Raw genomic sequence first — 26,955 nt, 5'->3', positions numbered from 1 at the left:
CGTCTCTGCTTCCCTCCGAAGTGCTGGGATTACAGACCTGCATCGTCGCACCCGGCCTTCAGTCGGATTACTTTGTCAGTGGTTCTCAATCTCCCTAATGCTGCGACCCTTTAGTACAGTTCCTCATGTTGTGGTGACCCCCAAACATAAAATTATTTTCGTTGTTACTTCATTACTATAATTTTGCTACTGTTATGAATTATAAATATAAATATCTGTGTTTTCTGATGGTTTTAGGTGACCCCTGTGAAAGTGTCATTTGACCCCAAAGGGGGTCACAACCCACACGTTGAGAACCACTGGCTTTCTTGTTATTGAGTTCTTTCTTGCCGTTATTTTATGCTGCCTCTCGGTAATGACAATACTCATCCCACCTGCTTAATGAAAAATGAATGTTATTGCTGGATCTACTTTACAGATGGAAAAACAGAGGCACGGAGCGGCTTAATAACTGGAAAGTTGAAACAGGGTCGGAACTGAGGCATTGGATTCCAGACCCTTGATTAACATCGCTTCTCCCAATGTCCGTTCCAGGGAGGCTCACAGACTAGGGGTACACATGAGAGATGAAGATTCTTGTAGCCTCAGCTGAGTTCATTTCTCCTCTGCTCACTCCACAGCCAAGTGCCCGCAGCTCCCCACACAGTCCCTGGAGTGCTGCAAGCAGCTGGACCAGCAGGCGCTCCAGCCGGAACAGCTTGGGCCGGGCCCCCAGCCTAAAGCGTAGGAGCCCGAGTGGCGAGCGGAGGTCCCTGCTGTCAGGAGAGGGTCAGGAGAGCCAGGATGAAGATGAGAGTTCAGAAGAGGAGCGGGCCAGCCCAGCAGGCAGTGATCATCGCCACAGGGGTTCCTTGGACCGTGAGGCCAAGAGCTCTTTTGACCTGCCTGACACCCTGCAGGTGCCAGGCTTGCACCGCACAGCCAGTGGCCGAAGCTCTTCCTCTGAGCACCAAGACTGCAATGGCAAGTCAGCTTCAGGGCGTTTGGCCCGGGCCCTGAGGCCAGATGACCCTCCACTGGATGGAGATGATGGTGATGATGAGGGCAACCTGGTAAGATCCCAACGGGGTACAGTGACCCCTCACCCCTGATCTTGAGAGAGGGCAACCTTGCCCAGGCAGCAGTATAAGGAATTTGTCACCAGGAATGCCCAGCTTGCAATCTGACCTCTGAGCAGCCTCTTTCTCCCTGCCACCCTGCAGAGCCTCAATCCCGCATGCTTGTGGCCAGGGCTGACTGCTCTCTGCTGTCCTTGGTGGATATGAATGGTTTCAGGCAGATGTGTATGAATCTTTCATGGCCCTCCCCCTGTGACTCAGGAAGACCCATCACTCATCTCTCTAAACTGATCGCTCCCCTCCCCTCCTGTCCCCCTTTCTCGTCTGAACCTCATCACAAGCCTTGACTTACAGCATGTCCTCAGCCACTTCCTTCTCCCCCATCCCATTCACTACCCCCTTAACCCTGAAGATGAGCACAAGGACAGGGATGCAGGAAGCAGGGGTAGCCCATGGGAAGGGGCCATGCCTCCTCTGCCCAGGTAGATATGAGCAGACAGCTGTGATGGGTACAGTGTTTGATAACTGATGCAGCTTCCAAACCCAGCAAGGAGGGGAAGAAGAAAAGCAGGGAGATGGGCTGGAGGCTGGAGGCAAGAGACTGGGGATGCAGGGGAGGAGGAGCGGATGAAGGAGGGCAATGCTGGGGGGCTGGTGTGTAGGGAGTTGAGAGGTGGGTTTAGAGATAAAAATAAAGAACAGGGCAGAGGCTGGTAGAGGCTGGGAAGGATGGACCAGGCTCAGGGATGCTCAGGAGACAGACGTTGATGATTTGGAGTCCTGGTCCTGCTCATACCCCAGTGTTTCTTTCTTAGAGCAAAGGGGAACGAATACGAGCCTGGGTCAGAGCCCGGCTTCCTGCCTGTTGCCGAGAGCGAGATTCCTGGTCTGCCTACATCTTCCCTCCTCAGTCAAGGTCTGTTGTGTCCCTACCTGGGGATGCTAGTCATAGAGATGCTAGTCATAGGGATGCTAGTCATGGGGATGCCAGCCATGGGGATGCCAGTCATAGGGATGCCAGCCATGGGGATGCCAACCATGGGGATGGGTCCCAGTGCAAGGCAGCAGGGGTGGTCTGCAGGTGCCTCTCCTTGCAGCCTTTACCTCTGTCCCTGGGGCAGGTTCCGCCTCCTGTGTCACCGGATCATCACCCACAAGATGTTTGACCACGTGGTCCTCGTCATCATCTTCCTCAATTGTATCACCATCGCCATGGAGCGCCCCAAAATTGACCCCCACAGCGCTGTGAGTTACCAGGATGTAAACACGTCTGTTGAATTGTGCTGAGTGCCAGGTTCCTCCTGGGTTAGCAGTCAGAACAAGAAAAGTAGGGAGAAAGCTCAAACTGTCCCCAGTCTGCCTAAGGTAACACATCACAGACATGGCAAGGGGATAAGCCAGGGCTCCCTTTAGGTCTCCTTTGTTTCTGGTCCCATTGCCAAGATGCCTTCTGTGTCCTCTCCTGCCTCAGTTTCCCTTTTACTGGCATAACAACCCAGCTGGGCACTTTATTGCATACACACACACACACACATTTATATATATTATCGTATCTTTTGAGCCCTGTCCTGAGATGAGGTGACACATAAGGTTGATTCTGTATGGGCAGAGCAGTACTGCTTTCCCTGTGCCTGGCCAGGAGTCTCGGTGTCACTGTGACTGGTACATTGCTCGGGGACATCTCACACACACACCTCACCCCGAGGGTGATGCAGAGCTGGATGGAGGAGCTACTGTTTGTTCCCTGAGGTCTAACCAAGTCTGAAGCAACTAGGCTTTGGGAGACCTTTGGAGGGTAGGAGGTACGTTGGTCACCTCTGCTTGACTGTGAATCTTTCAGTACTCAGAACAGCAGAGGTCAGAGGCTTCATTAGCTAGACATCCTTCCCAAGGGGCTCAGTTCTTTGGATGGGCCCAGCCCATTCTAGGAGCTGCTTCTCCCAGCCTGGCATCAGAGTCCTTCCCACTGGCAGCAGTTCAAGTTCTAGAAGGGTGACGGGGTGGCCCTGTTTCCCCCTCTTAACAATCTGCACCACTTGCTTCAAGGTGGTCAGAGGTCCCCCTCACTCCTCCTTGCTGCTTTCCCCATCGATGTTCAGATAGTGCTGCTGGGACTTGGTTTCCATTCAGGTGGGCTCCAGCCAGGCGAGGAGAGGGGGAGAAAGCCTGAGAGTTGGAGGGACCTGCCCACCAGGACTAAGTGGGTAGGTGAGAGAGTGCCAGCACTGGGGACTCCCTTTCCGGGATGGTGCACCCCCTATACCTGCCTGCTGTCCACCCAAGACCCCATACACCCTGACACAGTCTCTCCGCCTTCCCATTTTGTCTCCAGCCTTTTCCCTCCATCCTTTGCCCCTCCCCGCCACACACACACACACACATGTTCAGTAATGTTGGCCACCCTTCAAGCTCCCCTCTCAGCCATAAGGGCTGACTTCAGCCCATAAACGCCAGGGCACTGGGTCACCACCACCAATGTCCGGCATAGGCACAAACGTAGTACCTAGGATAGCACAGTCTGTGCCCAAGCATCCCAGCCTGCACGCTGCACCGTTTCTGGGGCTCACAGCAGGAAAGCAAGTGTGTTGGGTAGAATGGCTGGCAGGGTTGGAGATCCAGTTAAATCCTGCTCCAGTTTCAAGAAAGAAATCAAGGAACCGGGCATTCAGATAGCAGCCTATCCCCTCTACAGCACACAGCAGAGGTTCTTCTGTTCTGGGCAGGGGCAAAACTTTCCCCAGAGCCACAAGTGAGGCTGGAGGTGACATGGTGAGGGATCAAGTCTCTGGAGCTGTTTTGATTTCTTCATGCAGAGCAGATCTGGCTCATGGGTGGGCCTCCTGATGGGTGGTTCCCCCCTTCTCTCTCCTGCAGGAACGAATCTTCCTGACTCTCTCCAACTACATCTTCACTGCGGTCTTTCTGGCTGAGATGACAGTGAAGGTGAGGGGGGTGGGGGTAGCACTGGTTCGGGTCCTCAGATCTCCAGTGGGTGTGGGGATAATAGAACTCATAGGGAGTAGGTAGGAAGGATGGCCACGGTGGAGGGCAAGGCTGGGTATTGCAGGAAGAGTGGCTGGTGCCGATGATGTGGTGGTGGTCCCCAGGTGGTGGCACTCGGATGGTGCTTTGGGGAGCAGGCCTACCTGCGCAGCAGCTGGAACGTGCTGGATGGCTTGCTGGTGCTCATCTCTGTCATCGACATCCTGGTATCTATGGTCTCCGACAGTGGCACCAAGATCCTTGGCATGCTGAGGGTGCTACGGCTGCTACGGACCCTACGTCCACTCAGGTGACTCCCCCACCTTTCCTAACCAGCACCCCCACAAGGGAACAAAACTCTACCTCCTGGCTATGACCCCACAGGTAGTTCTGTGTTCCACTTCAGACAACACTCAAGTCACTGTTCTGGTCATTTCCCTCCTAAGTCCACAACCACTGTGAGTTCTACACACTCCTTTCCAATGCGGCACACACATCTGTACAAGTCAGTTCTGTTGGGAGCACAATATAAAAGATCATAACCCCACCCCCCACCCCATGGCCTCCAGCTGAAGCTTTCCCTTCGAGTTCCCTCAGGGTGCTGTTCTTGCCGGTCCCTGTGAGTGACACATCTTCCTATTGTCTTTTCTTACCTTCTGCCCCCTCAGGGGTTATCCCTGCTAACTCTTCCAGCAGGGGATTTTCCTTCCCTAGCCAGGTGGCCCCAACCTCCTTACTCAGAATTTCTCCTGAGTGGGGATGATGCCACACCCATGGTGCTCTTTCTCTGTCTGTACCGATCGATCGTCTCCTCTCCCCTGTACCTCCCTGCATGCCCCTACTACCGGCTCCTGGTTGTCATCACCCCCACCTAGTCATCTCTGGGTATTGTCTCCCTCCTGTTGAGTCTTCTCCACTGCCAGCCTGATCAGGAAATATACTTGCTAGCCTGAGAGTGGAGGTGGAGCTGTGGGAGCTGTGGGTGCCCGTTTGGAGACTGCAGAGGGTGGATGTCCTCGTGGTGGGGGCTCTGTGAAAAGGGGACTTTCACATGGCATGCTGGGAGGGCAGAATGGATGGACAGCAAGCTAAGGTTAGGGTGGGAGGAAGGGTCCTATCCGGGAGTGTTTGAGCATCCACCACCCCTCCTCTGCTCTCCAGGGTCATCAGCCGGGCCCAGGGGCTGAAGCTGGTGGTAGAGACGTTGATGTCCTCTCTCAAGCCCATCGGCAACATTGTGGTCATCTGCTGTGCCTTCTTCATCATTTTTGGCATTCTGGGGGTGCAGGTGTGCAGGGATGGGTAGCCTGGGGAGGAGTCCCTCCTCTCCTTTTGGCTCTGGGTCATGCTACTGCTGCCATTGTTTCAAATAAAAAATAAAACGACCCTTTCTTCCGGGGCCTAGGCTTCAGGCCCCTTTGCCTAATGGGAGTTTTGCGGAAAACTGGAAAGCCTTAGGGTAAACCCCCTCCAAAGGACCCCGTTTCGCAGAGGCTTCAGGCCCATTGGTAACTGTAGCTGTTGTCCCTACCCCGTGTCTTGATCACACATGTCGGTCTGCTCCAGGATCTCCCGCTTTCTTTGCTTCTCTGAGCAGGGTGGGCTGAGTGCCAGGTCTGGGGATCCAGGGCCCAGACAGCTGGGCCAGGTTAACGGAGTGCTGGCAGGCAGGCGGGTGTAGACCCTAGACAAGGCAGGAAGTGGGGGCTGCCTGAGAAACCTGGCTTCGGGCCCAGAGAAGGAACTTGGCTCTGGAGGAAAAAGAGCCATAGCAGCCTGCAGGGTTCAGCAGACACCCCAGGGAACTGGGGGAGCCCCTCAGCCCATCTTCATCTGCTAGTGTCCCCACTCCAGCTGCAGGGAGGACAGCTGACTGTTGGGAAGTGTGGGAAGTCCTGGGTGACTGCAGCTACTCCCCCCTCCTTCCTCCTTCTGCTTCTAGAATGCCCACTGTGCTCTGGGGAGGGGCTGTTCCTTGATTTCCTAGAAATTCTCTAGCCCCAAGGACCAGGCTACGTTTACCAAGGCTATGCAGAGCCTCTCTAACCCACCCCCATCCCACATGTGGTCTGGGGCCAACCCCTTTCCCACTTCCCTTGGTTTGGGAGAGTGAGCCATTGTTGAATTCAATCCCGTGTGTTTATGTTTGCCCTGAATGGTTCCCTCAGGCCCCTAATACCCCAGCAGGCATGGCTTGGGCTATTCTGAAGCAAGAATAAGCTTTCTAGGCAGACCCAGATGTAAGACCTTTTCTGCTGCTATGGTCTTAGTGAGTGAGCGAAGGTCTCTGAGCCTCAGTTTTTCTCTCTCTAAAGTGGGGCTTATAACCTACGCACCTCATAGTTACTATGAGAACTAAATGCCCTAGCTCAGCATGGCCCCTCAAACTTGAGCATCCATCAGAATCACCCAGGCTTCTTGTTAAAAGATTGTGGAGCCCACTGTAGCATAGCTGTTCCAATAAGTCTGGGTAGGCTAAAAGAGCATTGTTCTCGGGTGACTTTTGGACCCTCCCCCCCAATCCGGAGCACCACTGCTCTTGGTAGAAGGGTAATGGCTAACTCTCTCTTTCCACGTTGTCCTTCTTCCCTGGGAAAAGAAAGAGGGCACCTACAGGGGAGCTTCCTGTCAGGGTTTCTGACTGACCCCAGAGGTGAATAGCCCCGTCACTCAGGGCATATTACATCCCTGGACTCAGAGCTATGGTAGGATTGGGAGCCCCGGGCTCACTCTCTTTCTCCCACATGTGTGTGTCTAGCTCTTCAAGGGGAAGTTCTTCGTGTGTCAGGGTGAGGACACCAGGAACATCACCAACAAATCGGACTGTGCTGAGGCCAGTTACCGATGGGTCCGGCACAAGTACAACTTTGACAACCTGGGTCAGGTGAGTGATAGGTTTGGTATGAGGAGGATCCTGGGGGGAAGGAAGACAGGACACCTCCATCCTGAGCAATGTGTGCCAAGTCAGCCAGAATGGGCAACCACAGAGTCTGGCCTTCAGCTGGTTCACTCCCACTATGTCCCAGGGATAGGGTACCGGCACACCCCAGTGAACAGACCACAAAGGCCTGTAGCTTGCCAAAGATGGAGGGATGGAGGCTCAGAGAAGGTAGGGGGCTGGCCCAGGGTTGCAGGGTCTCATGGTAGAGCAGAGAACACATGTGAGGTTGAGAGCAAGTTAAATTTGATATGAACCCTGGCACCATCTTGGTCAGCTTTGGGCAGCTGACCTATGGGGACCTCCAATTTCCCATCTGGAAAAGAGATCACCCTGCTGTTTTCTTTGGATTTGTAATGTATAATTTATGAAATGTGTATTTGCTTACCTCATCAGAGATCCCTTTTCCTCCACGTTCGTGGATACAGATACATAGACAGTGACGTACCCAGGCTGGGGCAGCCCAGGGTGGTACATTTGCCTACCATTCTTGGGAACGTGGGTTTGATTTCTATTACTACACAAAAAGAAAATGAAGTGGCTGGTTCTTGCTGGTTTGTTTTGGTTTCTAGACTTTGAGGGCCTTAGGAGCCTCCACTCTAGATGAGGCCAGAGACTTAGTTATCTCTCATAGATTCTGACCAACCATGGGACCCAGGACAGAGTGTTCTCCTGGGACTTGGAAAAGGGATCCCAAGATATTGCCAGGAGGTGCTTTGGTGGCACGTGGTGGGTAGTCTGGCCACACATTCTAGGTTTCAAACAGTCTGTCATTTCCTCTCCTATCCCTCCATCCCCCCAGGCTCTGATGTCTCTATTTGTGCTGGCCTCCAAGGATGGTTGGGTTGACATCATGTATGATGGGTTGGATGCTGTAGGTGTGGACCAACAGGTAAGGTGGGAATGAGAAAGACGGTTTCAGGGTTCAGGTCATTCAGCCTGGGCTGGTTGCCAAGAGTAACCAAGCGAGCATGGGTCAGAAGAACATGCCGTACCTTACTGCAGGACTACATCTGTGAGCCTTCAATAAGTTTAATTTTTTTTCCCAAATGATGGACGAACAGTTAAAAATTGGTAAATTTGGCATGAGAAGCCAGAAGGTCTGAGAACATGGGGCTCCCATTCCCTCAGGACAGGAGTCAGCAGGAACAAAGAAACAGCTACTAGATAGAGAATAGCTATCCTTGCCTGGTGCCAGCTCACACCAGCCATTCACCTGTCAGATCCCTGAAACTATTTAACTCTGTACAAGTCCAGCCAAGGTGGGCAGAACCTGAGATGGCCTCCCCGTCAGGCTGAGGTGACCACATGGCCTTCCTGTTCCCCACCAGCCCATCATGAACCACAACCCCTGGATGCTCCTGTACTTCATCTCGTTTCTGCTCATCGTGGCCTTCTTCGTCCTGAACATGTTTGTGGGAGTGGTGGTGGAGAACTTTCATAAGTGTCGGCAGCACCAGGAGGAGGAGGAGGCGCGGCGCCGGGAGGAGAAGCGGCTCCGGAGGCTGGAGAAAAAGAGAAGGAGTAAGGAGAAGCAGATGGCCGGTCGGTAGTCTTTCCACGTCTCTCTGGGTCATGCTTGACCTTGGCCTTGCGACTGCAGGGGGTTGGGAGCTGGGGTCGGGGGCTGGGAGAAGTGCTCCTGCCCCCCTCCTCATCTCCTTTCCCCAACAGCATGTCCGCCTTTAGAGCCTGCATGAAGCAGACCGGGTCAGCTCCATGGGGAAGGAGCTGTCCCCCCTGGAGGCTCCCTCGGTCTCAGCCTCATACTTCCCAGAGGATGCCAGGTAGAAACTGACACTCAGCGTCTCAGTTGTCTCTCAGAGGAGGGACATCCACCTGATGCGACATTACACCTCCCTGTAGTGGTATCCAGTGACCCAGGGATTAGCATAGGTGTCGACTCAGATCAACACAGGCTTGCCCAGAAAGTATTCTAACCTCTGTACTTTCTCAGAGTCCTAGCTGCTCAGCCAGGGCTCAAGTGAACCTGCAAAGAGCTGATGGTTGAGAGTGAACTTTAGAACCACAGCCTTTTCCCTTTCTCCAACAAAAATGTCTGACTCCTTGATGGTTGGTAGTTTTCTTGCCAAAGAAGAAAGAAAATACGGGCGTGGTAGCACAAGTCTGTGATCAGAGCACCCAGGAAGCAGAGACAGAAGGATCACAGGTTCAAAACTAGTCTGGGCTCCACAGTGAGTTTAAGACCAGCTTGGGCTAGACAGTGAAATCCTGTCTCAAAAAGTCAAACAAAGAAAGGAGGGGGGAGAAGGAGAAAATGAAAGGATAGGAAAAGAGGCTTCTCTCGTATCTGGAAAGATTTAAACTCATAGCAAAGCTAAATGACCATTCTTTGGCCCAAGACCACCTCCAGACCCTGACACCCTGACCTGTGCTCTCAGCATCTCTTGCACGGGGCGGGTGAGGCTTCATGCCTCTCGCCTTCAAGCTTTGCCGCGGACAGGCTGAGACACATGGGAAAGACACACAGAGTTGGGAAGGGAGGCGAGCAGCTCTGTCGCTGCTTTGTTTCCGGTGTGTGTGCAGGTGTGTGTGCACCTGGCTCCCATTCGGGGCTCCTGTCTATCTGGTGCTCTGTCATCTCCATGCCTCTCTCAGTCACAGCCCACGTCCTTCCACGTGTCTCTGTGTGTGGGTTTCAAAGCCTTTGTGTGTCTCCCTGTGTCTCTCCCTGTTTGGTCTGTGGGTTTCCCTCTCCTCCACCCGCTCACAAACCGTCTGCCTTCCGCCGATCAGATGTGTGCCGCGCTCTGAGTTTCCCTTTGGTGTGTGGAAATGTGAGTACCACCAAATAAACGAGTCAGGGGCTCAGTGCCTGTGCCCACTTGTGCCCTCAGCTGCATCTCCTGCTGCCGGCGGCAGGTGCTTGGAGGAAGGGGAGTGCCGAGTTACAGAAAAGGATGAGTGGGATGGAGCTAGAGATGCTCCAGGAGGATGTGGAGGGGGACTCTGGCCTCCAGGTGGCCATGAGCAGGTGCAACTCCCTGTCTCTCATATCCACCCTTCAGAGGCCCCCCTCTACCCAGCTCTGGGTTGGGGTCTGGCCTTGGCTTTCCTGTAGATTCTAGAGCTGAGCAGGTACCCTGTCCCCAGGGCCACGCTCCCACTTCTGCTCCACCCACCGCACACCCCTTGCAGTGAGATGCCTCGACACGGCCTCTGCAGATGGATTGTTTTGGCAGGAGGCACTATGGCCCCTGCCTGACCAGCTGTCTCCACTTCTGGGGTCTGTAGCTGTTCAGGTGCAGCTGAGACCACAGCGGGGGTGGCAGTGGACACGTCTGTTCTGATGGCAAGCTGCCTGCTCCCTTCCAGTACCTTCCCACCCCTGCTACCCTGGAGAGTCGGATAAAACATTTGTCTTTTTCGGGTGCCCGAGTCTGGGGTTGGGCAGCCAGAAGCAATGGCTATTGCTCAGTAGACCCTATTTGTAGGCAGAATAAGGGTTGGAGCTGAGGGGGAGCGAGCTGCTGAGGGGCCCTGCCCAGCGCACCTGGTCCGGTCAATGACCAATGTCGTGTTTCGTTCTTTTAGATCTAATGTTGGACGATGTAATTGCTTCCGGCAGCTCAGCCAGCGCTGCGTCAGGTACTGCGTCTGGGGTGTGGGTTCATGCGTGTGGGGACATACTCTTTGCTCCCTCTCCATGGCTCATTGATTCTATCCTCTAGGGGTGAAGGGCTGAGGGTCCTTGGGGCCCCCAAGAGGGCAGAGTCTGAAGCATTGGGTCTGCGTCGTTGTCCACCACCCCATCCCCACCCACCCCAAGCCCATGCTAAGCTGGATGGAAGTGAGGCGGGCCTGGCCCCCTCTGGCTTCACAGTTCTTGGAGGGTCCGGGTCTTCTGAAGAGGCCCCGGGATTTTGCACCACCTCCCTGTTCTCCTGTCCTCACCTTTTGATTATTAAGCTGCAAATCTCTCTGCCTTCTCTTGTCTGAAGGGGAGTCTTTGATCCAAGGAAGAGGATGAGAGGAGCAGGGAGGGGAAGGATTTGTTTTAAAAATGTAGCAATGAATAATTGAACCAACTCATTAATAGTCAAGTAATCACGGTGGCCACATTGTCGCTACAAATATCAGGAACTGGGAGTTGACAGAGTGCCTTAGCTACAAGCTTCTCCCCCAAAAGCCAGAGGTTTGAGAACAAGTTGAGTCCCTACCTCCAAAAGCTGTGTGTGTCTCTGGGAAGACTCCCCAGTGCCTGCCCCTCACCCTGTGCCCGACTCTGTCTCTTAGTCCCCTTATACTGGTCCCAGATGGAGGTTGGGAGGATCAGAGTCTCTGGCAAGGGCTGTGGGGCCTCATCACATCCCCTGATGTCTCCACCTGGTGGTTCCCAAGCTGTTTATCCCAGGATTCCCCTTCTGGCCTCCTCCCACAGATTCTGCAGTTCGGAAGACTGTCTGAAGTCGGGAACATGTGGATAACGGCTTTTTTTCCCTATTTTTACTAACCGAAGGCACATTTAATTGCTGATCAGAGCTTCTGAGCCGCAGAAGGTCACACACCTAATGATGGTGAAGAGAACTGTTTTGCCATTAAATTACTCTATGGGGTCTTCACATGAGCGAATGTATGATTTCCTTTAAGCCTTGAGAAATTTTATTGAGAATGAAAGGTCCCCACATGGCCGCTTTCTCTGTTGCCAAGGGCTTGGATTTTCAGCCTGGGAACCACTGACGATATCATTCCTCGCTGCCCAACTCAAGCAGGCACCATCCCCGGGGGAATGGGCTGCGGGGTCTGTGAGGGCTCAGAGACCTACCCATGGGGCCTTCTGAGCCTTGGCAGGTCGTCATCTCCCGTTGCTACGATCCTGAGCTATGGTGTTTGACATTGGCTAGCGCCCCTCTGGGGGCTCAGGAGTCTCTGGCTGGTTTGTGTCTCTATTGCTAGGATCCCCGTGTCTCCATGTTGAATTGTTTTCTGAATTTCTGACATGGTAGGGGATGTGGGGAAGGCGGGAGGAAGCGGTCTTCAGCTTAACTCTTCTGAGGTGTTGGGCAGCAGGTTGGTGTGGAAACTGAAGAATACACACGCTCACCTTTACCCTAAACACCACCCAATCACAGGGCTGGCCCACTGAGGCTCCGCCCTCAGGGGGGACTGCCCCGTTAATCAGCGTGTGTAGGCACACCTGTCGAGGCACGCCATTCCGGCTCCACAGCACACACTGACGTCCTGCACTCATACCCAGGGCCCCCGGCTTGCTCCAGTTGGCATGTGCATTGGTCTCTTTGGTTGTAGCAACAACCTAGACTCTGAACAGGGCCTCTTAACATCTTACATCCCTCTTCTCAGGGCCTGGGGTCCATCAGGGTCTAGACCAGAGCTTGCCAAACTTCAACGTGAGTAAGACTTACATGGAGAGATAGGACAGGGCTTCCAGAGACTCACCCTAAAGGTCTCCCACAGGGATCTTGTCCCTGAATTTCTAATAGACTCCCAGATGCTGGGGTGCGGGTATGCCAGCCTACCTACCACGGTGACAGGGGTGAACTCAAGTCTCTAGCCTGGGATTTCTGGGGATCCAACATAGGAACCCCACTTCTTGCTAAAATATCTTCACCCACCCTTCTGCTGCAGCCAGAAGAAAATATCATGTGCCCCAGGAAAAGGTGAAAGGGAAAACTGGATTTTGGAGACACGGGGCCTAAACAGACACTTAAATCTGAAGGGAGAGAGAGAGGGACTTCTGGGTGACAAGACCAGCCCTGTGACCCTTGGCCTCCAGCACCAGCTTCTAATCTACCTCAGTCACCTCTAGCCTCCATCCCCACTCATCCTCTCTTCTTCCCACCGGGCCAGGACCCACAGCAGTATGGCTTTTTTTGTGAGAGGGCCTATATCCCTACTAAAAGCCTATTTATCCCCTACCACTGTCTTTGGCAAGCCTGTCACCCTGGCTGGGCCTTGAGCTCCCCGTGACCTCTACTAACTCGCTGTGCCCATTGCTGTCACTCACAGGCCCCTCCACTCTCCTCATCTGCCCCTGGACCTCCCTAGGGGCCTGGTGCTCTTCTCCCGCTGGTTCACTCTGAGCCCTATTCTGCCCATGACAGTTGATACCAGCAGGAGGCGGGGAGGTCAGGCTGGAGGCTGGGGTCTTGCCATCTCATCCTGGTGCTGGGCCACCTACTCTCTGGGTCTCTCTGGACGGTAGACGAAGGGGCTGCTAGAGGATAGTCCACTCTAGTTGGCTCGGTGCTCTTTTGACTTGTGTTCTAATGGAGGATTTCCCGGATGCCTGCCAATCAGGGCTGGGGGCTCAGGTAGAAGGGTATTTGGGACCTGTGGCCATGAACAGATGTCCTGCCTCAGTCATTCCCTGTCCCGCTAGCCCCCCTCCCTCCCGCCGAGTTGCCTGGAGGGTCCCTGGCTGAATGCAGCCCCCACTACCACCACCACCACTCAGGCTCCTGAAGCAAGGCTGGAAAGCATGGATGTTAGTGATACCTCTATTTGGCTCTGGTGAGCTTACGATAGTCAGGCTGGGGTACCAAAGGACAAGGGGACTTCTCCCTTCCAGCCTCCCCTCGACATTGTCTCGACTAATAACGGGGCTAATAAGGAGCCGCTTCTTTTAAACTAATTGTATTCAAACATTTTAGTTAATTCTCCATTCATATTTTAGCATAATGGGATCGGGTGTGCTCGGCATTTATGGAGATTAATGCAGAGAAAGAGTTCCGGCTGCTAAAGCAACACAGGGTGACTAGCGCCCTCTGGTTCTCATGGTACTGAAAGAAGGAAGGAAGGAAGGAAGGAAGAAAGAGGCCCTGGCTGGCCCAACCACCCTCCACTATCGGGTGTGGATGACCTGCGGTCTCATGGAGTCCCCTGCCTCCGGCCTTTCCACTCCCTATACTCTTGGGTGTTGGGAGAGTGGCCTGAGCAAAGTCACACTTGACTGGCCCATCTCTGAAAACAAAGAGATGGGTTGATGCACCTCTGATGTGCACCTGGCCTTTTGGGGTCTGTGCCCCTGTGCCCCAGGTTATCCACACCTCAAGGCCGATGTGGAGTCGGGTCGAATGGGCTTGCAGAGTGGTTCGCAAACCCAAACCTGCCACTTCTGGGCACACTTCTTCCTTTGGCTTTTGGTGGGGACTCACCCCCAAGCCACTCCCTACCTCAGTTTACCTCTCTGTGAAGGAATCCTCTGCATGGGAAAAGATAGTTGTATTTGAGCTGGCCTGGGCCCAAAGCTTTCTGTCACCCCTAAGCCAGCTGGTTACTGGCATGGGCCTCTGTAGCCCCCGCTGACTGGCTTCTGCCAAGACCTCCTAAGAGGGGAAGGGCTGTCTGGGACCTGAGGCGGGCCATGCTTTCCCTGAGGGGGGGCTCTCTTCCCTCTGTGTGACTTCCTGTGAGACCTATCTGTTGGCACATTTCCAGATACCCTGTCCCCACCTTGGCCTGGCCCTTACTTCAGCACCTGGAGGAGGGTCCTCTGAAATCTGCCCCCAGATTTCTCTGGCCTGCTCGGCAGGATAACCCAACACTATGACTTCCCTAAGGGGTCGGCTAATTACAAGAGTAACCCTATGCCTGTGACAGATCTCAGACAGCGCTTCCAGCCCAGCCTGCAGTGTCAGGCCACCCCGATACCCAGGGTAGACTGGGTACTGCCTCATTAGAAACTGGGTGAGTCTGTGGGTGGCACCCTCCCAGCTTGAGTCTGGGACAGAGCAGAGCCCTGGGCCTCCCCTCTCTCCTCCCCACATGAAGCTGTGGGAAGTCCGAGCCATTGTCCTCTGGGGGCCCTGTGGTAGGTCAGCAGGCAGCCAAGATGTCCAATTTCCAATCTCTGGTCCTATCGCAAATCCCAGATCCATGTAATCCCTTTGGCGGGCCCCAGAGGCTGAGCTTGGAGAAGGCATCGCAGCCTCGCCTCTGTGGCTGGAGCTCCCTCTGAGCCCGATTAGATGGGATCTTTCATCTTATCGACCCACCATGCTACTGAACATGGAATCAAAGGTGTTATAAGAAACTGGCATAATTTAGAGACTGCCCTAGGGTATGGGCTCACCCAGTATCTAATGTAGGGGAGGGGCTCTGCATGTCCCTATCCCATTCATCCCTGACTGCAGGCAGTAGAACAGATGCTTGACTGGGGACAGGCCAAAACAGCCTGTCTCCTGCAAAAGGCACTGCGGGGGGGGGGGGGAGTAGGGGTGCCATTGGGATGCTGGTGACATGGAATGTTTTAGCACTGGCGGTAGAGGCTGTCGGCAGGGAGGGGCTGTGGGTGGAGGGGTGTGGGGGGCAGGGCCTGATGTTTGCTCTACTCTCCTTCCTGCCGCCCCCCCCCCCAGAAGCCCAGAGCAAGCCATACTACTCAGACTACTCACGCTTCCGGCTTCTTGTCCACCACCTGTGTACCAGCCATTACTTGGACCTTTTCATCACCGGTGTCATCGGGCTGAATGTGGTCACTATGGCCATGGAACATTACCAGCAGCCCCAGGTAAGCACAAGTGAAGGGCCAACAGTAGGCCCTCCCCAGACGAGGCAACAACCTGAACTCTGTGTGCCAGGCAAGCGTTGGAAACAGTGTGTGGGTCTTTGTACCTGCAGCAGTCTCCTTAGAGGTGGCCATACCCTTTGTTTTATAGATGAAGACACTGAGGCCCAGTCGGTTGTCTTGACCAAGATCACATAGCTAGGACGTGGGGGATCAGTACATTTTTATCGAGCATTTAGCATATGTGGTTCTGGGCCTTGGACAGTGAAGAAGAGAGACGGATGTTGGCCCTCGAGACTTAGATTCTAGTAAAGACTCAGCCCCCAAGCTCATCTGTTTCCAGTCATCCCTCTTGTCTACCTTCTAGCCCTCAGTTTCCCCATCTGTACAAGGAGGAGGTTAAACTGATAGTATGCATGCCTCTCTCCAGGCTTGACCCTCTGTGCCTTCCGGCATAGTCTCATGTGCTCCTCACCACCTCTCGAGGAAAAATTAAGCACCATGAATTGTCATGGGGTAGTGGTCAGGGGTCGGCTGTCATGGTAGGAGATGGGGAAAGAAGGCTTCCTTAGCTTCACCCTGCTTACCCACTTGGGGAGGTACGGTGATGGAGGGGTGGGGCAGGCTTCAGCCTCGAACCTAAGGAAACCCTGCACCTGGCCCCCACCCCTGCCAGATCCTGGACGAGGCTCTGAAGATCTGCAATTACATCTTCACTGTCATCTTCGTCTTGGAGTCGGTTTTCAAACTTGTGGCCTTTGGCTTCCGCCGTTTCTTCCAGGACAGGTAACAGAGGAGAGGGGTCTGGGAGATTTGAGAGGAAGTAGAGGTGTATCTCCTGGGGAAACACCCAGAAGACTTTGAGCCTAAAGACCTTTCTTAACTCTGTGAGTCCAGCCGCCACTCTTGGACTGATGGTGATGGTGGTCACGGATCCAGGGCTTGAGGGATGGGAGGGAGGGATTCAGGGGTCTGACAAGGGAAGACATAGAGGGCTTTGACAGTAAGAAATCACTGTGAGCTTGGAACCAGACTGTCTGGGTTGGATTCGAACCCTAGTTCTTCTACCTAGTGACTGGTGACTTCGGGCATTGCCTCAATTCCCTCCTCTGTGAACCATGAACTATCTCTTTCCATATCAGAGTTGTGGTATGGATATGAAGCTCTTAAAACAGTGCTCGGTGCCGAGTAAACATATCAATGCTGAAAACAAAGTCAGATGAAGCTTGTGGTCTTAGCATGCTGGGAGGCTGAGGCCAAAGGATTGCTGAGTTTGAGTTTGAGGTCAGTTTGAGCAACACAGAAGAACACCATGTGGAGGGGGAGGTTAGATAATGATTAAAAATGAAAAGCACAGGTCCTCTGTTCTGCTTTTCTGAGCCCCCATGGCACCCTCCACCGCCCCCTTCCCCCACTCATAGAGCTGCATTCCCAATGTTCCAGGTGGAACCAGCTGGACCTGGCTATTGTTCTCCTGTCCATTATGGGCATCACACTGGAGGAGATTGAAGTCAATGCTTCACTGCCCATCAACCCTACCATCATCCGTATCATGAGGGTGCTCCGCATCGCCCGAGGTAGGTCGGGCTTTTAGTGCTTGTGCCCGCCTTCCCACAGTAACCGGCTTGCAGGGGGAGATGGAAAGAGTCGGTTATGGGGATGGCTACGGGTTTCCAAGGGCTTTTTCCCCAGCCCCGGCCATAGGGGTTTGTCCAGCATGAGTGGGTTGGGGTATGGGTGGACCATCCCACCAGCTACAGCCCAGCCTGGCTCTCCCAGCGAAGTGATGGGAGACCCAGAGGGCGCCAGTTCTTGACACTGTCCTGTTCCTCAGTACTGAAGCTGCTGAAGATGGCAGTGGGCATGCGGGCGCTGCTGGACACGGTGATGCAGGCCCTGCCCCAGGTAGCTGGGAAGTGGGGTGGGCAGAAGGGAAGGGTCCTCCTGGGGAGGAGGAGGTGCCCTCCGAAAGGGCAGGGGGCTCAGAGAAGCTGACTGGAGAGCCAGCAGCATCTTTTCCATTTCTTTTCCTCTTCTCCAGGTGGGGAACCTGGGACTTCTCTTCATGTTATTGTTTTTCATCTTTGCAGCTCTGGGCGTGGAGCTCTTTGGAGACCTGGGTGAGTTGAGATTGGGGATGGTGGAGGAGTCAGGGCTGGAGAGCAAGGAGGAATCCTGGGACTAAAATGGCTTCTCTCCTTTACCATCTTCTCCCAGAGTGTGATGAGACACACCCCTGTGAGGGCTTGGGCCGGCATGCCACCTTTAGGAACTTTGGTATGGCCTTTCTGACCCTCTTCCGAGTCTCCACTGGTGACAACTGGAATGGCATTATGAAGGTGAGAGCCCACACAGGGAGGTCACCCCAGTCTCTGACCTAAGGTTCTTTGAGAAGATGTATTAGTCATGAATAGAAGCGTATCCCTGCCGGGCAGTGGTGGCGCTCACCTTTAATCCTAGCAATCGGGAGGCAGAGGCAGGCGGATCTCTGTGAGTTTGAGACCAGCCTGGTCTACAAGAGCTAATTCCAGGATAGGCTCCAAAGCTACAGAGAAACCCTGTCTCAAAAAAAAAAAACAAAAAAGAAAAAAAAAGCAAAAAAAAAGCGCATGTCCCTTTGGTGCATGTGTCAGGGCATTCTGGACTCTCTTCTGAGGATATCCTCTGACTCACTCGTACTTGCCCTGGCAGCATCAAACACCCTTCCACCCAGGTCCTTCTCCCTTAGCACTCTGATTTTTCCAGGACAGCTCCAGCTTCTGTCCTCCTCACCCTCACGCCTCTGCCCCTGACACTTCCCACAGGACACCTTGCGGGACTGTGACCAGGAGTCCACCTGCTACAACACAGTCATCTCCCCCATCTACTTTGTGTCCTTCGTGCTCACGGCCCAGTTCGTGCTGGTCAATGTGGTCATAGCTGTGCTGATGAAGCACCTGGAAGAAAGCAACAAAGAGGCCAAGGAGGAGGCGGAGCTGGAGGCGGAGCTGGAGCTGGAGATGAAGACACTCAGCCCGCAGCCCCACTCTCCTCTGGGCAGCCCCTTCCTCTGGCCTGGGGTGGAGGGGGCCAATAGCCCTGGCGGCCCTAAGCCTGGGGCTCCGCACACCACGGCCCACATTGGAGCAGCCTCGGGCTTCTCCCTTGAGCACCCCACGGTGAGCAATGGTGCCCCTTCAAAAGGGCCATGGGGCAGGAGAGGGAAGGGAGGGCAGGGCAAACAGCTGCTTGATGAGGGTACATAGGAGCCCAGCAGGCCCCAGGGCTTCTCCTCCATCCTCCCAGCCCTCTTACCTCGAGGTTGAGGGACTAGCTGCCACCTGCCCCTTCCTAGAATGGTTATCCCATATTCACTGTATACGGCCACCCTCTAGTAAAGTGGTGGCTCCTCCAGCCTGGTGTGGCTTCCCATTCTAGGCTTGAAGCTCAAGGCTAAGTTCTCTGTTTCCTTCCTATTTCTTTTTTATCTTTACCTGATTGTCAAACCTCTTCCCTCCCCACTCTCTTACCTTCCTGACTCCCTTCCATCTCCCTATCCTTGCATCTTCTCTTTATCCTCCCCTGTGGACCCTGATCATCCTCATCCCCAATCTCTCCTTCCTCCTCCACCTTCCTCCTCCCCTATGCTCTTCTTTCTCACCTCTCTGTTGCTGTGTGTTGTGTATGTGTGTGTGCGCGCATGCGTTCGTGTGTGCCTGTCACGTGGGTTTCGGTTCCACTCGCTCCTTCTGCCCCTCTCTAATCCCCTGCCCCTGACACTTTTCACTGTTGCCCTTCTGATCCCTGCCCCTCTGGCTCTCCGGCTCCCTTTATGGGCTGGTCCTCCCAGGACAGACAGATGTTTGACACCATCTCTCTGCTGATCCAGGGCTCCCTGGAGGGGGAGCTGAAGCTGATGGACGAGCTGGCAGGCCCAGGGGGCCAGCCCTCTGCCTTCCCTTCCGCCCCCAGCCCTGGCGGCTGCGACCCACAGGTTACTGTGCCCTGTCATGTGCCACTTCCTCTGACCATGCCGAGCTGTCCCTGTGCTGTGCTTCTGGCGTGCTTGGGGGTATTGCCTGCCCACGGGGTAGCTAGAGAAAGAGCAACTGTAGGGCCACAGTCGAGCGCTACATCTGGAAGGAGGCAGGAGGGGTGCATGCGGTCCAGGCTCTGCAAGGTGGAGAGGCTGAGATCACACTCTGATCTGGGGGAAGGAAGGATGGAGGATGAGCTTGGAGAGGGTCTTCATAAGAAAGAACCTGGAAGAGAAAAGAGAAGGGACAGTGGACTTTAGGGGTAAAGGAGGCTGTGTCAGGTCCAGGCGAGAAGAGCCTCTGAGGTTAGTGCAGGTGGCTGTGGCACCCATAGAGGAACCTGCTTTAGCCAGTCTGTTTCTTCTGTAGTGTCCAGTACCCATCCCCCTCCTCTGGTAGCCTTGTGAGTACAGAACCCACTAGACATGGTAAGGGCTGAGTAGGCAGTGTTCTGACCTGAGGCAATGGAAGTGAATTCTGGGATATAAACACGAAGAAGGCTTGGTTCTCTCACCAAAAGCCCACCTTCCTGCACACCTAGGGTGTCCTTCCTCGGCCCCGGTTTACCCTGCGCTGTTGTTGTCTTGGTCCCCCCAGCCCTGCTAACCTCCCTTGGCCCGGTATTCCTTCAAGACCTCACCTTCCTACCCCAGGTCAGGGACGATAGCTCTAGAGTGGGCTAAGGAGATAGGTGTCGACTCCAGCTGGAGCCTGGTGGCACAAACCCTGCTTGGAGAAGGGGTAGACGCACAGGTTCCTAGGGAGCCTGTAGCCTGGTAGAAAATAGACGGTGATTTTCACATGATAAAGACTTGTGCTTCTCGTTAGGATTCAGTCTCAGACCCAGCAGTGACCTAGAATGGTCAGTGGAAAAAGGAATACAGTCGGTCCCTTCTCCAGGCTCCCCCATTCTAAACTAGGCCCCCAGGAAAGGTGGAGGGAGGAGGGTGGCCTAGGACAGTGGTCAGAACAGCCCACTCACCTGAACACCACTCAGCCCCCATATCCTGCAGATGTTGATGCTCCTTAGGTGAGCCAGACTGATGATGTGGTGGCCCAAGTGCGCCCCCTTCAGGCTAGCTGGGGGAGAGAGCACTTCTCAAGGCCCACATTGGAGAGGGGGAGCAGGTTGCAGGCAGGCGGAGGAGGGCCCATGAGGGGAGAAGCAGGAATCTGGGGGCAGGCCAAGTCCTGCTAGGCTTTTGGAAGCGAAGAGAATAGGCAGAAAACAGCCGTCAGATTGTCGGCATTGTCCCCAGTGCGTCCACCCCCACCCCCATGCCGCTCTGTCTGCAGAGAGGAGACGGGGCTTTGCTGGCCTTTCTTCATCCTTTTTTTGTTTGGTATCATCTTTATGAGAGTGGAAGCCCTCTCCGCCACTCTCTCTCTGGGTGGTGGTAGTGTGGGAGGGGGCTGCTAAGAAGCCTGGGGTATCTTTAGAATGTGTTTCTGTGTCTCTTGGTCTCTTTGCTTTGCCAGTGTTTGCTCTGTCTCTTTGGTGCCTGCTGCAGACTCTCTGATCCGAGCAGGGGGCTGAGGTGGGAGGGGGGCGGTGCTGTGGGTCTACTGGGCGAGGGGTGGAGAGCGAAATGGGATACCTTCCTCCCTGCTTTATGGAGAGGGGAAGTGGGGGCTGCGAGTGTGCCACGTGTACGCGTCCTGGTTTCTCATGCCTGCTCATCTCTCTCCTGTCTAGATCCCTCTAGCTGAGATGGAGGCTCTGTCTCTGACGTCAGAGATTGTGTCTGAACCGTCCTGCTCTCTAGCTCTGACGGATGACTCTTTGCCTGATGACACTCACACACTCTTACTTAATGCCTTGGAGAGCAATGTACATGCACACATCCCTTGCTGCTCCCCCGGCCTGGGCTAGGCTGGCTGCAGGGTTCCAGATCCTCTTCCTACTCTGTGCCCAGGTCCTACCCAGAGGCACTCACCTGTGGGCACACAGTGCCCCAGCCTTTGCTGGCGTGGATTCTTCCTTGAAGTAGATAAGATAAAACCAAGGCCCTGCTCAGGGGGTTACAGGGGCATCAGTGGTGACAGGGTTATTCCAGGAATGACAACCCCAAAACAGAAGTGGCTTGGGAGCCAGTTTCTGTGTTTGGAGCCCTGTACCAGCCAGCCCCCCCCCCCCTGCCCCCCCCCCTTGCCTCTCCCTCATGAGACTCATGTTGTCCTGGGTGAGAGTCCCATCTCAGCTGCTACCACCATGCCCGTCCCCGCTAGGGACTGTTCCTGTCTCCTCTCGCTGGCCCTGTGTGTCCTTGTGTTCTGTCCTCCACAAGCACTGGGGGTTTCTTGATACTTTGACTTTTTGCCCTTCCCTTCCTCAGTTTCCCTCTGTCCCTCTGACAGTGAGCAGCCCCTCCTCTTCTCATTTGCTTTCTGTTGTGAGAGCTGGGCCAGCTGAGGCAGGACCTTGAGCAAAGGCTGGGAGGGTCTCTATAGATTGTGCTGGGTGGAAGAAGTGGGCCCTGGGATTGAGAATAGAAGGGAAAGACTCAGACTATACTCGGCACAGCCATTGTCCACTGGAGCTGGACCTGGCTGAGCCCATGTGGGAGGAAGAGCCCTGAGAACTGGGAATGAGTAGTGCAGGGCAAAGGGTCTTAAGGGGGAGAGAGACTCTTGGGTCAGGCCTTGGTTTCCTGTTCTGGGGTCCAGGACTGATCACTGCTTTTCTTTGAAAAAAGGTTTCCCAAACACACTCCCACCTTAAGTCTGTGCACTGAGGGGGTAGAGTCCCCAGTACCCAGGCCTTGCTACCCACCTCCACTCTCCAGAGTGGCTATGTGGTTAAAGATCCGGAGATCAGGTGCCCCTTATGGGGCACGCCCCTTGTGCATGAGTCTGACTCAGGCCTGCCCCCTGTGGATCCCTGGGGTAACTTTCAGATTCTCTAAGAGGACTACCAGCAGTGCTGGGGGCTGCTCTCGCTTCTCTCATCCCTCCCCGTCCTTCACCATCCCCAGCCCAGAGGCTCACAGGGGATCCTGTGGGCATACTCTCAGGGTGGGGCCTCTCCACTCCTTCCTCCCTGTGTGTGGAAACTCCTCGTCTGTCTCCCCATCTCCTCCCATGCTCATGCCTATCACCTTGACCTAGGAGGGTGCGGAGGGAGGTGTGGGTCTGGTGGAGGAGGGCTTAGTTCCTGCTGTCTAGCTTTTCCTCATTTATCAAACCCAGCTGCATGCTCTTCACCCCACCCCCTGATCCTTTTGCAGATGGTACCCCACCCGGAGGAGGTGCCAGGCCCCCTGGGACCAGACCTGCTGACAGTGAGGAAGGCTGGTGTCAGCCGGACGCACTCTCTGCCCAATGACAGCTACATGTGCCGCCATGGGAGCATTGCTGAGAGATCCCTAGGACACAGGGGCTGGGGGCTCCCCAAAGCCCAGTCAGGTACCAAGGCTGGGGTAAACTAGCTTATCTCACACAGGGAGACCCAAACTTACCTAGGACCAACAAAAGAAGTGGTCCTTATTTTGAGGAAACCCTGAGCTGAAGGGAAATACCCAGACTGGAGGAAGAAGCTTTCACCCCAGGGCAGTGAGGGGTAGTGGCCCTGATGGGGAGGAAGGTCGGAGGGATGCCTCACAGACTCCACCCTATTCATCCCTCCATGCCCTTTCCCCACAGGCTCCATCTTGTCTGTTCACTCCCAACCAGCAGACACCAGCTGCATCCTACAGCTTCCCAAAGATGCACCCTATCTGCTCCAGCCTCATGGGGCCCCTACCTGGGGTGCCATCCCTAAATTACCCCCACCAGGCCGTTCCCCTCTGGCTCAGAGGCCGCTCAGGCGCCAGGTAAGCAAGTATGGAGGACTGGCCCTGGGCCCTGGGGTAAGGCTCTCGATCAGAAATCCTGTGCTGTAGGTAATGAGCAGATCAACGACACCCCAGCTCTAGGCACTGGGGACATGGCATACTCAATAAAGCGGAAGTGGCTGGGGTTTGCCTCCTACCCCATGCACATACCTTGTTTTACTGAGGAGGCCTAGGGTCCAGGGGAACGGTTGTTTCCAGGGCAACAGACATCCAGTGTAGGTGGTACCCAGGTACCAAGGCTCCCAATCCCAGGCTCAGAGTTTTCCCCATTTCTTCACACTTTGGGCTAAATTCAGGGACACAAGGCAGGGTTTAAGTATCTTTACTTTTGGCCAACCCTGGGGTCCACCTCCTGTGGCTAATGGAGCCTAGGGAGGCTTGTGTGCCTTGTGCTGTGGCGTCTGAGCACAGTTATATGAATCTCTGCTCAGCCCCATGCTCTTGGGGAGCAGGCACGGTCCCCTCATCCTGCACCCACTCACTGGGCAGCCTTCAGCTACTGGGCACTGAGACACAGTCCCTGCTCTCTGGGCTCAGCCTGAGAGTGGCAGCATGCATGCCGTCAGAACACTGCAGCGGCAGGCTATAGCTGCAGGGTGCTTGTGTGGGTTGTAGCAGGGAATCCAGAAGAGACAAGGGTTAATTTTGTTTGAAGTGGATTACCAGGCACTCAAAACCCTTGCTCAGAAGAGTGAGGAACACTTGTTGGGAAGGGAATTCAAGACCAAGGGAATTGTTTCCTTGGTCTCCCTAAAGGCTAGAGGCACAAAAGGGCTAGTTTAGAAAACAGAATTCTTTATGCCCCCCCCCCGGGGGGGATCCAAAGACTACAGAGTTCCTCCTGCAGGATTTGGGGAAGCAGTGCACAGAGAACTAAAGAAAGGGTTGGTTGAAGTGGGGGAAGCATGAACCACAGATCACAGAGGGCTCATGGCCCCCTTCTCTCAGTAAGAGAAGTTAATAGGGTAGTCCTGCAGCTTCCTGGGGTTCTGGAACACCCAGTCTGACAGAAAGGATAGAAGACAATTCATGTTGGAAAGAAATTCCTGGGCTGAGTCCTGCACCCACTCCCTATAGGCAGCAATAAGGACTGACTCCCTGGATGTGCAGGGCTTGGGGAGCCGGGAAGACCTGCTGTCAGAGGTGAGTGGGCCCTCCTGCCCTCTCACCCGATCCTCATCCTTCTGGGGCGGGTCGAGCATCCAGGTGCAGCGATCCGGCAGCCAGAGCAAGGTCTCCAAGCACATCCGCCGGTCAGCCGCTTGCCCAGGCCTGGAACCCGGCTGGGCCAAGGACCCTCCAGAGACCAGAAGCAGTTTAGAGCTGGACACAGAGCTGAGCTGGATTTCAGGAGACCTCCTGCCCAGCAGCCAGGAGGAACCCCTGTCCCCACGGGACCTGAAGAAGTGCTACAGTGTAGAGGCTCAGAGCTGCCGGCGCAGGCCTGGGTCCTGGCTAGACGAACAAAGGAGACACTCCATTGCGGTCAGCTGCCTGGACAGCGGCTCCCAACCCCGCCTATGTCCAAGCCCCTCAAGCCTAGGGGGCCAACCTCTTGGGGGACCTGGGAGCCGGCCTAAGAAAAAACTCAGCCCACCCAGTATCTCTATAGACCCCCCGGAGAGCCAGGGCTCTCGGCCCCCATGCAGTCCTGGTGTCTGCCTCAGGAGGAGGGCTCCATCCAGTGACTCCAAGGATCCCTCGGCCTCTGGCCCCCTTGACAGCTCGGCTGCCTCACCCTCCCCAAAGAAAGATGCGCTGAGTCTCTCTGGTTTGTCCTCTGACCCACCAGACCTGGACCCCTGAGTCCCGCCCACTCTCCCTCTCACCTTTCTCTACTGGGTGCAGATCCTAGCTCCGCCTCCTGGGCAGTCTTTCTGAAAAGTCCCACATGCACAGCGAGGCGCTTTGCCTGCCTTCTTTAGTGGCTGGGGGATCACAAGCAGGACTTCCAGGGAGTCTGAAGAGAGCACAGCCCTGGCACCACCGCCTCCGAGAAGAAAGAAAGGGAGAAGCCCAGTGTGGCCGAGGCTCCCAACACCAGGAGCTGTTGGGAGAAAGCAATACGTTTGTGCAGAATCTCTATGTATATTCTATTTTATTAAATTAATTGAATCTAGTATATGCCGGATGTACGACATTTTGTGACTGAAGAGACTGGTTTCCTTCTGCTTTTATGTGTCTCAGAATATTTTTGAGGCGAAGGCGTCTGTCTCTTGGCTATTTTAACCTAAAATAACCAGTCTAGTTATATTCCCTCTTCTTGTAAAGCACAAGCAGAGACCGTGAGTGCATTACAACCCAAAGGTGGCCCATCTTCAGTGGAAAGCGAGAACCATTTTGGAAACTGTCATGTAACTTATTTTCTCCTTTAACATCGTCATCGTTTTCTGTAGGGGGAAAAAAAAGAGAAAAAGAGAAAAAAAATGAGATTTTACAAATGAAAATGGAATCTTTTTATATATACATATACATACATATCTATATATCTATATAAAATAAAGTAATTTTCCAAAATAAAAAGTTAATCACAGTCCAGAGTAAAAACAAAGGGGACGGAGAGATAGGTGTGTGCAGATGGCCATGGGGAGCAGGGAATGGGTGGTGGGAGGGAAGAATTGGGCTGTTTGTGTGTGTGCTCGTGTGTACACGGGAGGCGGGTGTCTGTATGTTTGGGTGTGTATGCATTGGTATGTATATGAGCTGCGTGTTTGAGAGAGGATAAGCTCACATGCCCAGCTGAGAAGGCCTCCATCCTTGCACCTCCCCTGAAACCCTGGCGAGAAGAGAGCCCTGTGCCAGGTAGGGGGTGGTGGTGTGGGGGGGGAGTGGTGGTGGTGGAGGGGGGGGCTTCTGTTTTTCTGTCAAAGCTTTATCGCATCCTTGGAGCCAGGCAGCTCAGGGAATGTGGGTAATTCCAGATTAATTCTTATTTCTGCTGACAGCTATCAGCCGCACATTGAAAGCTGGAAATTGGCATAATGAAGCTGTTTTGGTTAATGGGGCCAATGGAGGCTGGGAGGCAGCCTCAGCTGCTGCGGCTCTAAATCTAGGGGCTCCTGGGGGGAGGGGCAAATGCTGCTGGATTTTCCTGCCCTTTTCTTCCACCCCAGCATTTGCCACACTCTGGCTGGGTGGTGACCTGAGGTGTCTGGGCTAAACCCTTAGGCCTCATCTACCTACCCGTTGAGATTGAGATTAATCTGTGTAAACGGAGCCAGTTGTCCCCTCCTGAGACTGAGACTGCAGATACCAGGGCTGGAGACCTCCTGATGAAGGTGGTGGGTTGAGGGTTGGTGGTGGCCAGAATACTGAGCTAGGGAGCTGACTCCCTGAGGGGTGATGAATGATCCAAGCAAGGCGCTTACATGGTCTGCTGCTGCCTGCCCAGTGGGAGGGAGCTAGAGGAGAGGGAAGAGGGGGAAAGGCCACCAGCATAGGGGGGCAGGGGTGGGGAGAGCCACCTGGCCTAGAGCCACCTTTCTGGTGCTACTGCTGGCAACAGTCTCTTGGTTGAAGTCCTCCTACCAAAAGGGAGTAGTCAGCCAGCCTGACACCCATCAGCCACCTCGATCATCTGTCCTATTTCCATTCCTTTGAACATCCCTGCCTCTCTTAAACCAGCTCTGAGTGTGTGTGT

General features: G+C 54.5%; 1 protein-coding gene across 16 annotated transcripts in view; it reads left to right on the top strand.

Annotated features, from left to right (window-relative positions):
- Positions 1-25,803, top strand: part of Cacna1g (calcium voltage-gated channel subunit alpha1 G) — a 65,064-nt gene extending 39,261 nt beyond the window's left edge. For 3 of the 16 annotated variants that reach the window (XM_057774382.1, XM_057774376.1, XM_057774373.1), the window contains 22 exons: positions 621-1,052; positions 1,874-1,974; positions 2,180-2,303; positions 3,933-4,001; positions 4,166-4,350; positions 5,202-5,328; positions 6,799-6,924; positions 7,781-7,870; positions 8,310-8,502; positions 10,534-10,587; positions 15,318-15,469; positions 16,143-16,252; positions 16,910-17,043; positions 17,301-17,371; positions 17,508-17,586; positions 17,684-17,805; positions 18,271-18,624; positions 19,296-19,439; positions 21,179-21,313; positions 22,710-22,887; positions 23,125-23,294; positions 24,393-25,803. In XM_057774382.1, coding sequence (XP_057630365.1) covers positions 621-1,052; positions 1,874-1,974; positions 2,180-2,303; positions 3,933-4,001; positions 4,166-4,350; positions 5,202-5,328; positions 6,799-6,924; positions 7,781-7,870; positions 8,310-8,502; positions 10,534-10,587; positions 15,318-15,469; positions 16,143-16,252; positions 16,910-17,043; positions 17,301-17,371; positions 17,508-17,586; positions 17,684-17,805; positions 18,271-18,624; positions 19,296-19,439; positions 21,179-21,313; positions 22,710-22,887; positions 23,125-23,294; positions 24,393-25,121 — 3,879 coding nt within the window. In that variant the 3' untranslated portion in view covers positions 25,122-25,803. Of the gene's footprint in view, positions 1-620; positions 1,053-1,873; positions 1,975-2,179; positions 2,304-3,932; positions 4,002-4,165; positions 4,351-5,201; positions 5,329-6,798; positions 6,925-7,780; positions 7,871-8,309; positions 8,524-10,533; positions 10,588-15,317; positions 15,470-16,142; positions 16,253-16,909; positions 17,044-17,300; positions 17,372-17,507; positions 17,587-17,683; positions 17,806-18,270; positions 18,625-19,295; positions 19,440-21,178; positions 21,314-22,709; positions 22,888-23,124; positions 23,295-24,392 lie in introns of all 16 variants that reach the window. The other 13 variants (XM_057774388.1, XM_057774386.1, XM_057774377.1 and 10 more) reach the window with 8 other exon arrangements.
- The last annotated feature ends 1,152 nt before the right edge of the window (positions 25,804-26,955 follow it).

The sequence above is a fragment of the Chionomys nivalis genome, chromosome 7 (assembly GCF_950005125.1).
Source record: "Chionomys nivalis chromosome 7, mChiNiv1.1, whole genome shotgun sequence".
Lineage (NCBI taxonomy): Eukaryota > Metazoa > Chordata > Mammalia > Rodentia > Cricetidae > Chionomys > Chionomys nivalis.
The sequence above is the reverse complement of the archived record's forward strand: the minus strand, read 5'-3'. Positions and strand labels throughout refer to the sequence as shown.